A 13,933-nucleotide genomic window follows, 5' to 3' on the forward strand; every position below is an offset into this window, starting at 1 on the left:
TTTGCTACATTCTCCGGGAAAACCACTGGAACCCCAGCATGCTTTGATTTGTCTTATAAAAAACATTTGAACTAGGCTATGTTCATTATTTTTTTGCCCTTCAGGTTGACCTATAATCCATTAAGATTCCTATCAAGGGGACGGTCCAAGCCTTTAAATGATGTTTACTGTGACACACAACTGCTTCAGCCATGAAGTTATCATAAGGCCCTCAAAACATCTACTCAGTTCCACATTATTCACCCATTTTTATTTCTCCTTACTTGTGATTTGTCTCGTAGCAATAGTCGGATGTTCTTACCGAGTATCCCAAAGCATGGACAGTATCTGGTGGCCGGGGGTAGTGTGCTTACTTACCTCTGAGGCACAGAAACGGAGAAGCTGCCCTTAGTGACATGATGAGTACGTAGTTCATGTCTCAGGGCTCCCTTTATACACATGGCACCCTGGATTTCCTGGGGTGATGCTGACACCTAGCACGTCACACTCAGCTCTTATAGCTGGGCCTCAGAGTGGTCGCCCCAAGATGGATTGCATATGTTTACCGGCACATATGTTTACCTTCAGGGTGAGTTTTGAGTCTCATCCTGCTTTCACCCCACATACATGTCTCTGAAATTCTCATTTGTGAAGTCATCACTTGAATGAGAGCATAGCTAGCCCCAGCAACTTATGGTTGTATATTCCTTGGTACTAGTAAAAAGAAAAGCCTGGATTTGAACCCCAACTGTGTTTAAAAGAGATGTTTTTCTGCCCTCGATCCCAGTTATTTCACTGTTTTTATTAGAAAGGTCAGTCTTCTGTAGCCAGCAGTGCATTCCTGGTGTGATTTGAATAGTCACCCAAAGATACGTCGACCATAACAGACCCACTGGGAGCTGGGCTTAAGCAATCAGTAGCATCACATGCGTTCAGCTCAGGGCCCAAGTATTTTCAGCTCCAAACGCCATCTTTATAAATACAGGAAATTCCCTTCTGGGTATGTAGGACTCATGGAATCTTCCTGGAGTTAAACTTTACTTTTCTCTTCACTCATAACAGTCATTTATAAAGTGGGTCATTATCCCCTATAAAAGTTCATCCCCTTTTGTGTTTTTGAACTTCATCCCAAATTAATTTGCCCTGGATTTTTGAGTTTAATGAGCTAGTTCATCATCCAATAAAATGAACCTGGGAGGGAGACATTTAAAATAGGGAGGAATTCTTCTTGCTTCTTGGGTCAGAGGCTTCTAGACCGGGTATGACTGAGGAATTATTTCTAACTAGCTTTTGACTCAAGAGCTTAGGATTTATCCCCTGGTGAGAAGAAAGGGTCAATTTTTTTTTTTTTTTTTTTTTTTTTGCGGTACGTGGGCCTCTCACTGCTGTGGCCTCTCCCGTTGCGGAGCACAGGCTCCGGACGCGCAGGCTTAGCGGCCATGGCTCACGGGCGCAGCCGCTCCACGGCATGTGGGATCTTCCCGGACCGGGGCACGAACCCGCGTCCCCTGCATCGGCAGGCGGACTCTCAACCACTGCACCACCAGGGAAGCCCAAGGGTCAAAATTTTTAAAAAATACTTTAAGCTTGTTAAAATGGCACTTTATGTTATAGATATTTTACCACAATAAAAGATAATTTAAAAAAATTTTAAGGTCCCTCCTGCCCAAAATGTGAAGCGGATCTGACGACATTAGATGGATGCCATATTAAGATTGACATTGGGTGGCAGTCACCTAATATTGATTCCGTGATACTGAGGACATTGGATTATAGCATTTTTAAAGAATTCACCCTTGTGATTTCTCAAACTCCCTTTAGACCCATTTGCTTTGGTGGTTTGAATAATAGAACCACTATACTATTTAAGTGGCTACAGGTAGAGAGCCCTGGGTCTGAATTGCCTGAGCAGATGTCAAGTCTTGCACAGCTGAGGGCGTAGGGTCAGAAAGCCTCCTGGTCCAGAGCCTGTGAAGCGCTTACAGGTGTGCTGTGTTCTCTCCAAGCAGTTTTCAGCTACAACACAGATTCCCGCCAGACGTGTGCCAACAACAGACACCAGTGCTCTGTGCATGCAGAGTGCAGGGACTTTGCCACCGGCTTCTGTTGCAGCTGTGTTTCCGGCTACACGGGGAACGGCCGGCAGTGTGTTGCAGAAGGTACTTTGCTTCTGTCTGTTCCCTTTGAAGGGGGAGAAAGGGGGAGGGGTGGAGTTTTTGTTTTGGTGCTTGTTTTTTTGGTTTTTTTTTTTGTGGTACTCGGGCTTCTCACTGTCGTGGCCTCTCCCTTATGCGGAGCACAGGCTCCGGATGCGCAGGCTCAGCGGCCATGGCTCACGGGCCCAGCCGCTCCGCGGCATGTGGGATCTTCCCAGACCGGGGCACGAACCCATGTCCCCTGTATCGGCAGGCGGACTCTCAACCACTGTGCCACCAGGGAAGCCCCTTGGTGCTTGTTTTGAAATCTTTCCTTTACCTAGATCTCTAAACGGGGGTGGTATTTTCAGTCGGGCAATGATAGTTGATCTCTCATTCCCCGTTCTTGCCTGTATTTTTCTACTGGGGGTGTGGTCCTGGGGAGTGTCCTTTTTTTCTAATAAGGGGAGGTCTCTTTCTTTCCTATGCTGTTTCTCCATCTCTGAAATGACGGCCATTGGGAGCCCATCTTCACAACTGTCCCTATAGTGTGAGACAAAGGCTGAAGTGTTGAAATTATGCAGCCTGGACCACGAATTGTCAGTGCCCCCCATTTTCCTCCACTTCTTTCAAACCTTTTCTTTTGGCATCACTCAGACCATCCTTATGGTGGTTCAACTCCAGCAAGGCCACAGTGGGCTGGTGGAAACCAAAGTATGTAGCGGGTAAAGACCTGTCCTCATGCCCCTGGAATCCCAACGTGGTGATAGAGGAGCGTAACAGGTGCATCACAGCTAACTCTGGAGCCCAGACCCATTGTGGGCCCACTCCAAAAGGGACTCAGCTGGCGTCAGTGGGCTGGCATCAGTTCTGAGCTCTGCCCCCAGAAAAGGACCAACCAGTCTTGACATTCTCAGAGGGTCAGAAGAATCTTCTCTGCAAAAGTCTAGAGGGTCCGGATAAGAGTTTACTTCGAGAGGGAGACCTATGGGAACCTGAGGCCATAAACCAGAATTAAACAAAACCCAAACTGACCATACTGAACATTTGTTCCTTCAGATGCCAAGTCACCTCACTTGTCACCTGTCATTTTCCTCGCGTGTTTAATGAGGAACCTCAACTGCTTCACACAATACAACTGAATAAAACTCAGTTGGAGGAATGCTTTTCTGTTTTTTCAGATCCCCTGCCATAGCTAAAGTGAAATCAGTTATTTTAATTTGCTAAAATAAAAAAGTTCCCTCCTAGGTCACAGTTAGATGGTTAAATGCTATCTGCAGCAACGAAAGAAAATTTTGGATACGTTGCGTATCAATTTGGGGGGATGTTTTTAACGTTTATAAATGTGTTGTCTGTTTGCTTCCAAAGCTCACCGCCCCAGGGATGGTGTACCTTTGCTGCTTTGTTTTAGGCTTGGCTTTTATATTTCTCTCACCCTGGGAGCAGCTTCCACAGTCTACAGTGAACCTTTCTTCTCAAAGAGCAAAAATCGTATTAGCTCTTTCTGTGCCGGATATCAGACTGAAAATGCCGATAGGTTGCATTTGGCAGGAAGCTCAGATGTGACAGATTGCTCGGCTACGTTTTTTCACCTTCTGTACACGCCCCGTCATAGTTTTGTGGTTTAAATATTCTTTTGGAGTCTTGCTACTTTTGAAATAGTTTTCTAGCTCCAAGTTTGGTGGAAAAAAAATTTGGTTTCCTTCCCCCTGGCTTTCCTGCTTGTTTCTGTAATTGTTTGGGGGAGGCATTTTTTGATATTAGTCTTCTAACGTCACAGCATCCCCCAGTGTAATGACATAGTTTGTTTGCAGAAATACTCTGTGTCGAGTCTGCCTTGGCTTGTCAGTGAACCTGTTTATTTTATATTTTATTTTATTTTATTTTATTTTTGGGGGCCGCACCGCACGGCATGCAGACTCTTAGTTCCCCGGCCAGGGATGGAACCCATGCCCGCTGCAGTGGGAGCGTGGAGTCTTAACTTCTGGACCGCTAGGGGAGTCCCTCAGTGACCCCGTTTAGCAGCTAAGGCATACTGAACACAGCAGAAAGCCTTCAGAACACTGGTGACCATGCTCAGATGAGGGCTCGTTTGTCTCAGGTTATTCTACAAACTTTACTGAGAACTTAACTGTGCACAGAAACCTCTGCTAAGACGGAGCCAGGGAGTTGGGTGGGAAAGTCTTGTCTCTAGACAGTTATAATCTAGGAAGAGAAACACGATATGTACAATCAGTGAGTGATAGAATTTCTACATCAAACCTGAACAGTCCAAGGTGACTGACTTACCTCTTGCTTCAGTTTTTTTTTTTTTAAAGATGTAAGTAACACAGTCACTTAAAGTATACCATTTGGTTCTTTTTAGTATATTAACTAAGTGGTGCAACTACTGCCTCTAATTTTAGAGCATTTTCATCGCTCCAGAAGGAAACCCTGGATCTCTTAGCAGTCACCCTCAATTTATCCTCATCCCCAGTCTCTGTCAACAACTAATCTACCGTCTGGCAACACGGGTTTTCCTGTTCTGGATATTTCATATAAATGGAATCTTGCAACGTGGGACCTTTGTGTTTGGCTTCTTTCACTTAGCATGATGTTTCCAAGGTGCATCCATGTTTTAGCATGTATCGGGTACCTCATTCCTTTTTTCTAGCGAAATAATGTGCATTTCATGGATATACCACATTCTGTTTATCCATTCATCAATTGATGAACATTTGGGTGCTTTCCCTTTTTGGCTGTCGTGAATAATGCTGCTAAGAACATCCGTGTACAAGTTTTTGTGTGGACATATGTTTTCTGTTCTCTTGGTATATACCTAGGAGCTGGAATTGCTGGGCCATGTGGTAACCTTCAATTTTCTTATTCAAATACAAGAACAACCTAATTTCTTGAGAGCTTATCTTTTCCTGATTAAACAGTAATATATGCAAGTTATAAATATTTGAACATTATAGAGATATATAGTATAGAAAATGAAAGTTCACCATATGGCCCTGAGTTAGCCACTGGTAGCAGTTTTGTGTACATCTCTTCAGATATTTGCCCCTAAGTGTATGCTAACTTTTATCATTAATGTGATTTTCAAAAATGGTGTCCTATACATATACTATTTAGCAATTTATGAAGAAAGCTTTTAAATATGCCATAGTAAGTTTCACATCTTTCCCAGTTGGCTAAATGGAGCAATCAACAATAGACACACCCCAGCCCACAAGCTGGTTCTGGGTCAGAGGGCGTATTTGTGTGGCCTTCGATATCCGCTGTGGCCACTTCTGTCTGGCTTGGCTTGAGTGAAGGTCCAGGACTCAGACTGGCAGTCCTATGTTTGAGCCGGAGATGCTCTTTAAGATGTGTTACAGATCAGGCAACCAAATGTCCCATCCAGTTTAGCCCTACTGTCCCAGTGAAATGACTAATTCTGTCCCTGATACTCTCAAAAGTGAGACATTTGTGTCACCTAGTTCTAGACCACCCATGATACTGTTATGAGATCGTTTTATTTGCCTCAGACCTTCCTCCATCAAACAATGGGTCTCACTTTTCTGCTGTCCATTATCCATCAGCGTGGAAGAGAGGAAGAAAATTGGAATTTGTAAGGCTCATAGACACAGCCATAGGAACTGCCTTTTCGGGAGGAAGAGCTGCTTTCACTTACCCCAAAGCCCTTTACCCCAGCACTGTTTGGCTCTTTGCTTTTATAGGTACAGAGCCTACCAGACATACTATTCTATTCTGAAGGGCTGCCTGCTTTCTTTGTTTCTCACTCAGGTACCCCCCAGAGAGTTAACGGCAAGGTGAAAGGGAAGGTCTTTGTGGGGAACAGCCAAGTTCCCATTGTCTTTGAGAACACCGACCTCCACTCCTACGTGGTAATGAACCATGGGCGCTCCTACACAGCCATCAGCACCATTCCTGAGACCATCGGGTACTCTCTGCTTCCTCTGGCCCCTATTGGAGGCATCATTGGATGGATGTTTGCCGTGGAGCAAGATGGATTCAAGAATGGGTTTAGCATCACAGGTAACTGACATCAGACCTTAAAATTAACGGGCTGGGGTGAATGGAAAGGGAACTCCATGTCTGCAAGTAACTTACCGATAAGCATTTTGTGGCTCTGGAAATAAGGTGTTGAGGTAAAATTATCAAGAAGTTTTTCAATTAATATACATTAACTAAGACTGTCTAGAATTGCATTTTGATCAGGGAGCGATTTCAGGGTGGAGATTTAGATTTAGGCAGAGCAAGTGATGTTTGCTCCTATATCCTCACAACCCAAAGTATGGGGGTTCTTGTATTTATCCAGCCTGCCTCCAAATTCCCAACTAATATGAAACTGACATTTGACATTTCCTCAGTATCTGCTTGGAGAAAAGGAACCTGTCATTTCTAGCTGGTAAAGTCAGCCTGATAAGCATAATCCTCACGAGTCTTAGGAAAGCTGAGTTTCCTTGGAGCTGCTTAGAGACCGTGTCCCGTCGGGGAAAGTTCAGTCTTTAGGGGACATGTGGGCAGATTGTCGGTGGGTGGGAGCGGAGGAGATGCTTCCCTGGAGCAGTGGTGGCCTCTCCCATGCTGTGCTGAGGCTGGTCCCCCTGTGCTGGAGGCCCTTTCCTGGAACTGCTTGGCTGGAGGAGTCTGTATCCTTCATCTCTGGCCGCTCCCAGGACCTGGAGCCTGCTGTTCCTGGGGCACAGGTACATAGCCGCCGCCTCTGACTACCTAGACCTGCCTTCTCCAACACCCCTAGCCTCACTGTAGCTTCAGCCACGGCTTTACCGTGAAAACACAGCTGAGAGCAGCGTCTGTAGGCTTTGCACAGACATCCCTCCCAAAGTTACAGAAAATAAATACCTAACTTCCTGAAATGTGGACGTTTTAAGAAAGGAGAGGATATATATTTGAAAAGGGTATAAGATACCTTATTTATGGCCCAATGTTTTTTCTCCCTCTCCCACAGGCATGTGTACCCTGAGTATCATAACGATGTTCAGGCTCTCTTGCAAACACATGCTCTTCCCTTTGCAGACGTAGTTGAGCTTTGTGGCCAGATCTACAGATCCTACTCCTTGGCTGCACAGCATTTCATATTGGTGTTGCCTTGAATATGGGTTGACGTAAATGGATGGTCCTTTGTAACTTACATCAACTTCAGGGAGGCTGAGGGAGTCTTTACAAATTCCCTACAACAGCAAATCTTTGTTACTACAATGGTCCTTCTTAACTGCCCCTGTGTTATCAGCTGGAAATCTGCCTGGGACCTGGGGGCTATAATGCAGGAGTTGTCCAACTTTTTCTGCAAAGGGCCATTTAGTAAATATTTTAAGCTTTGCCTAAATGTTTTAGGCTATTCGGGCTGCGTTGCAGCTACAGTAAGTCCCCTACATACGAACCTTCAAGTTGCGAACTTTCAAAGATGCGAACCTACGTTTGCATGTCCAGTCACGTAAGTTAGTTCACATGTCTGGCGTACATTGTCACGTGAGTGCATCCTCTACAAGGGGTTGTGCTTTTGTGTACTTCACTGTACAGTACTGTATAGAGTACGGTAGTACAGTATCTTCATTTCAAGCCCAGGATGTCTGGAAGCAAGCGTAAAAGCAGCAGCGATGTAGCTGGTACTACTGTACTTTTAAAGGTACGGTACTGTAAGATTAAAAATGTTTTCTTTATTTTTGTGTTTGTTTGTTTTTTATGTATTATTTGTGTGAAAAGTATTGTAAACCTATTACAGTACAGTCCTAGATAGCGGATTGTGTTAGTTGGGTACCTAAGCTAACATTGTTGGACTTATGAACATATCGGACTTAACGCATGTGCTCTCGGAACAGAACTCATCCGTATGTAGCGGACTGTCTTCAACTTTGTCGTCATCGAGTGAAAGCACCAAAGATAATATGCAAATGAATGATCATGTCTGTGTTGGAATGAAATTCTTCATGGGCACTGAAATGTAAATTTCATGTACTTTTCACATATCATGAAATAGCTGTCAGCTCTGCTCTCAGGAGTCTGCAAAGGTGGCAAAGGGAGGAAGCTGGAAGAAGGGGGGCTATCTTTTCCTGCTTGTCGGGGGCTGCCTCCCTGCCCAGACCAAGGGGAGATCCTGAGCCAGCACCTTAGTATGTGCTCCTAGGATGGTTTCTGGGTCTGGTGATAGTTTGCCCTGAACAAGTGGCCCATCCTGACCAGGGCTTAGCTCTTACAGTAGTCATTCCCACAGCCGACGTCCTGGCGCGCATGATGTTTGGCAGAGGACGTTTTAACGTACTTATCTAATTTCCCCAAGACGGATTGTATCCCTTTTTCATCATCAGGAAATGGAGGCTCCCGTGAGGTTAAGTAACTTGTTCAGGCTCACTCAACCAGTATCCAGCACAGCTGGGAGTCCAACTCCTATCCCCCGCTTTTTCCAGCACAAGCCATGAGCCCACCCATCTCAGATGCTGGTTTGCAGCTGGCAAGCAGCTTCTGTTTCTTGCGCGTGACTCAGTTGGGCCATATGGATGTCCCAGCTCTGTCCTTGGTGTCAACAGCCCCATTTCTACTAATCAAACTAAAGCATCTGCAGAGGAGGTGTGAGCCTGTCCCCACCGTGAGCCCAGGGTGGGCATGAGGGTGGCTTCCCTGACAGCAACGTGACAGACTGACCTTGCCTTGCAGGGGGCGAATTCACCCGCCAGGCTGAGGTGACCTTTGTGGGGCACCCGGACAAGTTGTTCATTAAGCAGCAGTTCAGCGGTATTGACGAGCACGGACACCTGACCATCGACACGGAGCTGGAGGGCCGAGTGCCGCAGATCACCTTCGGCTCCTCGGTGCACATCGAGCCCTACACGGAGCTCTACCACTACTCCCACCAGGGTGAGCCGCAGCGCCGCGTCCCGGGCCAGCGCCGTGTCCTGGGCCAGCGTCACCCACAGGCTCCAGCCCTGAGCTCATGCTATCTCCTGGCCTTCGGAGAGGGAAGTGCAGGGGGTACCTTATACAAATCACCTTTTCTCTAATAGATATCGTGTACACTCATTGGAGAGAATTGAGGGCAGAAAAGAAAATAAGCATAACTTACAGATGTCAAACCAGGACACAATTATTATTAGATTAAGTGTGTTTCCTTTCAGCCTTTTCCTTCCATGTAAGAAATATCCCAACATATGTATATATACCAACACAAATAATACCCCAACATAAAATCTCACCATATTATATAATTTCAAAACAGTATAATTTTATTATAATATACATCTGTATGTACTTTTTAAGTTTCAAATTTACAGAAAAGTTGAAAATAGCAGTTTCCACATATCATTTACCCAGCCTCGCCAGTTGTTAACATTTTGCTACATTTGTTTATCATTCTCTCTCACATACATACATATATATATATGGGGTTTTTTTGGAGAGTAAGTTGTAGGCACCGTGATCCATCATTCCCTAAATATTTCACGTGTTCTTCCTCAGGACAAGAACATCCTCTCACACGGTCCCAGTACGCTCATCAAAATCAGGAAATTTAACATTGATGTAATACTACTGTATACTCTACAGTCAAGTATATAGTTTCTATTTACATAATTTCAGTCATACCGCATTATTGTATCTTCACTTTTCCAGTTAGCATCAAATTATGAATACTTGATAGTTTCATTCTAGGCTTTGCAAACACTTTTTAATGAATCTCTACCATTCTGTTGTATGGCTATCAATGTAAACCATTCTCTTTTCTAAAGCTTAGGTTATTTCCAATTTTTCCTTCTCAAAATGAGTTGAAATAATCACCTTCATCATAAATCTTGACCACATTTCTGATTCTTTTCTGACCGAATTCCTAGAAATAGAAGTGCCGAGTCAAACAATGGAGACTCTTTAAAGGCCCTTATTAAATGGCCATCCAGAATGGTCGTACCAATTCCCATGGCTCTGTGGCTTTCTCCGGCTCTCCTGGGGAAAACGAGTGGGTGAGTAGGAGGTGCAAGGAGCCGCAGCACCCCGGTCTGCAAGTCAGGCTACGACCAGATGGTGTTTCTGGCAGCCCAGCACGTGGGAGCTGGACAGGAGGCAGCTTACACTAATCTTTTATGTATCCTCTGGCTTTGATTATGAACTACCACAGAGCACACAGATATAAAGAGTCTTCTATACTTTTTTTTAAAATAGGAAGTTGAGATTTTCATTGTATGGGTGAAAAGCGAGCTGTCTTCTAAGTGGGGAAGACTTCCCCTTCTCTATTGAGATCTGCTCACGGCTCTTTAGTAATTTATAGAAATTGGCTACTGAAACCTATTAGTGTCTCATTTTTATATATCAGAGAACCGTTTAATCTAGGGTTATTTATAGCAGCCTCTATTTATTGAATCCTAAGTGAGATAACCCATAAAAAGCAGTTAGCACTCTGCTAGTCGCGTGGTAAATGCTCCGTAAACGGTGGTGTGTCTTAATAAGGGTATTAGCCTGCTTGATCCCAGAAATTTTACATACATTATCTCATCCTCACCCCAGCCCATGTCGGAAAGGAAACAGAGGGTAAAGAAGTTAGTAACTGGCCTATGATCACACACCTTGTGAGCGAAGGGGCAAGGTGTGAGTTCAGGTGTCTCTCCCTCCAAGCCCGTGCTCTTTCCATCAGAGCCTTAAACTCTGGGTTGGTTCTGGGTGACTTAGGAACGTATAGAGAAGCACTTGATGAGAAAAAGCAGTAACTATTTCTAATGCAAATAACATCAATAATAGTATGGGAAATCTAGGTGTCAGAATGAGTCCCAGTGCTGAAATAAATAGTTTTACGTATCCTGTTCCGTCCAATCTCTCATCTAGTAGCAGTATAGGCAGAGAATACTGCTGATGGTTTTAGAGCCCTTGACTAAGCCTCTTGTATCCTTAAGATCTCTCCTTTGTGTCCCTGCCTTGTCTCCCTGCTTCCCTCCCGCATCCAGTGATCACATCATCCTCCACCCGGGAGTACACAGTGAAGGAACCCGAGCGGGATGGCGCTGCCCCTTCTCACGTCCACACTTACCAGTGGCGCCAGACCATCACCTTCCAGGAGTGCGTCCACGACGACTCGCGGCCGGCCCTGCCCAGCACCCAGCAGCTCTCAGTGGACAGCGTGTTTGTCCTGTACAACCAGGAGGAGAGGATCTTGCGCTATGCTCTGAGCAACTCTATTGGTCCTGTGAGGGGTAAGAGGTGGCAGCTCAGACTGGGCGTTGTGTGGGTCTGCCTGCACGGCTCTCTCGGTGCTTTTGACATGTTGTTTTTTGTCTCTTACTCTCAGTAAGAAGAAGAAAGTTATGCTGAAATAGCTCCCGGCAGAAATAAATGTCTTGTCATTTATGATTCTTAGAAAACCTACCTGTCTCTGTTCTGCTAACCTAAGGCCTCCTCATTATTCCATTTGGGGTAGAGAAGAATGATAATCCTTGAGTTACCTTGAAGAGTAGACCATCCAAGGGCTGCACATGGCTGGGCATTTATTTTTATTTTATTTTTTATTCTTTTCCATTATGATTTATTGCAGGATATTGACTATAGTTCCCTGTGCTATACAACAGGACCTTGTTCTTTATCCATTCTATATATAACAGTTTGCATCTTCTAACCCCAAACTCCCAATCCATCCCTGTCCTTCCCCCATACCCTTGGCAACCACAAGTCTGTTCTCTATGTCTATGAGTCTATGTGTGTTTCCTAGATAAGTTCACTTGTTGTTGTTTCCATGTCATAGGTTGTTTCCATGTCTTGGCCATTGTGAATAGTCCTGCTAGGAGTGCATGTATCTTTTTGAATTGTCTGGATATATGCTCAGGAGTGGGATTGCTGGACCATATGGTAGTTCTATTTTTAGTTTTTTGAGGAGCCTCCATACTGTTCTCCATAGTGGCTGTATCAATTTACCTTCCCACCATCAGTTTATGGGGGTTCCCTTTTCTCCGCACTCTCTCCAGCATTTGTTTGTAGATATTTTGATGATGGCCATTCTGACCGGTGTGAGGTGATACCTCACTGTAGTTTTGATTTGCATTTCTCTAATAATTAGCGATGTTGAGCATCTTGTCCTGTGCCTATGGATGGCCAGGCATTTAAAACACTCTGATACTCACTGTGTGCTCAGGGCCTGGGGAAATCCTAATCAAATCTGCTGAAAGTCAGGCACGGAGCCTACAACGAGCTTTCTGCCCATTGCGAGAGGCGGGGTCTAGTCTCGGGGTGCTTCTGGCTGCGTGGAAGGAGCTGCAGCTAGTGGGACAGCCCAGTGTCAGGTCTCACATCATCCAAATCTTTAAGCCCTAGGGGTTCTGTATATTTGGGGTCTAGGTGTGAAGGTCTTTCTCTTTTTCAGTTATTTTCGATTCTCCCTCTGTACCCAGGTCACTTCTCCAGCTAGTCGAGTTTGTCCTCAGCTCCATAAAGCAGAAGGAGGGCAGGTGTCTGTCCCCTTCCTTTGACAGCTGTAGCTCCAGGCATCAGGGGTTGGCGTATTTTTTTCTTAAAAGGCCAGACAGTATCAATAAATATTTCAGGCTTTGCCAGCCGTGCAGTCTCTCTCAGTTCTGTGACTGTAGCACAAAAGGACCGTATGCAAGTGAATGGGTGTGGCTGGTTTCCAGTAAAACTTTATTTACAAAAACAGACAAATGTCCAAAGGGATGTAGTTTGCTGATCCTGCCTCAGGTGACCCCCAGGTGACTCAGGAGTCGGCGGGTTTTCTGGTCATCAGTCCTGCCTTACTTTCTGGGGTTTCTGGAGGAATAAGAGTTTCTGAATCGTCACTGGGTTTCAATGTCTCTGCCTTCACAGACGGCTCCCCTGATGCCCTTCAGAATCCTTGCTACATCGGCACTCATGGGTGTGACAGCAATGCAGCCTGTCGCCCCGGCCCCGGGACCCAGTTCACCTGCGAGTGTTCCATCGGCTTCCGGGGAGACGGACAGACCTGCTACGGTACAGTCGTCCACTCTGACTTGGTGGTGGTGGGCAGTGGGGTGGGGGGCTGCAGAAACAGATCCTGTACAGCAGAGGGGCGAGGAAGAGGCAGCACTGGTGAGATAAACACTGATGGTCACGCTCAGTGTTCCCCCCGTGATGTTAGGGGTCCTGGCCCTTCTTCCTTCATCTGGTCAGATGCCCTGACTCTAAGCAGCAGAGTAGAATTTATAAGGCCACACTCCACTTCACGTCGAGAATACATGGGCTTAAAGGAGGGGGAAGTCAGCGCTGTTTATAACACACGTAATATGACTCCAGCTGCGATGTACCCAGGCGTTGTTGTGTTAGGTGCTTCACAAACCCTAACTGATTTAATTCAGCAACGCTAATGAGATAGATTCTTTCATTTCTGTCTTTTAAACATTAGTTTTAATTGTGGTAAAATGCACATAATATAAAACTGATCATTCTGACTATTTTTAAGTGTACAGTTCAGCAGCATTAAGTACATTTACATTGTTGTGTGACCATCACCACCATCCATCTCCACAACTCTTTTCATGTGCAAAACGGAAACTCTATTCCCATTAAATAACAACTTCCCATCCCTCCCCTCCACCGCCAGCCCCTGGCAACCACTACAAATCTGATGATTCTAGGTAACTCGTGTAAGTGGAATCATACAGTATTTGTCCTTTGCTGTATCTGGCTTCTTTCACTTAGCATAGTGGCCCCAAGGTTCATCCATGTTGTAGCCTGGGTCAGAATTTCCCTTCTTTTGAAGGCTGCAAAATATTCCATGGCATACGCATACTCCTTTTTCTTTTCAATCCATTCATTTGTCTATAGGCACTTGGGTTGCTTCAATTCTTTTTTTTTTTTTTTTTTTGCTT

At 45.1% G+C, this 13,933-nt stretch overlaps 1 protein-coding gene across 2 annotated transcripts in view; it reads left to right on the forward strand.

Annotated features, from left to right (window-relative positions):
- Positions 1-13,933, forward strand: part of NID1 (nidogen 1) — a 95,629-nt gene that overhangs the window by 29,445 nt on the left and 52,251 nt on the right. Inside the window, exons 5-9 of one of the 2 annotated variants that reach the window (XM_024761500.1) lie at positions 1,986-2,138; positions 5,886-6,137; positions 8,778-8,978; positions 11,048-11,293; positions 12,912-13,055. In XM_024761500.1, the coding sequence (XP_024617268.1) occupies positions 1,986-2,138; positions 5,886-6,137; positions 8,778-8,978; positions 11,048-11,293; positions 12,912-13,055 (996 nt within the window). The remainder of the gene's footprint in view (positions 1-1,985; positions 2,139-5,885; positions 6,138-8,777; positions 8,979-11,047; positions 11,294-12,911; positions 13,056-13,933) is intronic. The other variant, XM_024761501.1, reaches the window with a different exon arrangement.

Source organism: Neophocaena asiaeorientalis, unplaced genomic scaffold (assembly GCF_003031525.2).
Source record: "Neophocaena asiaeorientalis asiaeorientalis breed wild unplaced genomic scaffold, Neophocaena_asiaeorientalis_V1.1 scaffold166, whole genome shotgun sequence".
Classification (NCBI taxonomy): Eukaryota; Metazoa; Chordata; class Mammalia; order Artiodactyla; family Phocoenidae; genus Neophocaena; species Neophocaena asiaeorientalis.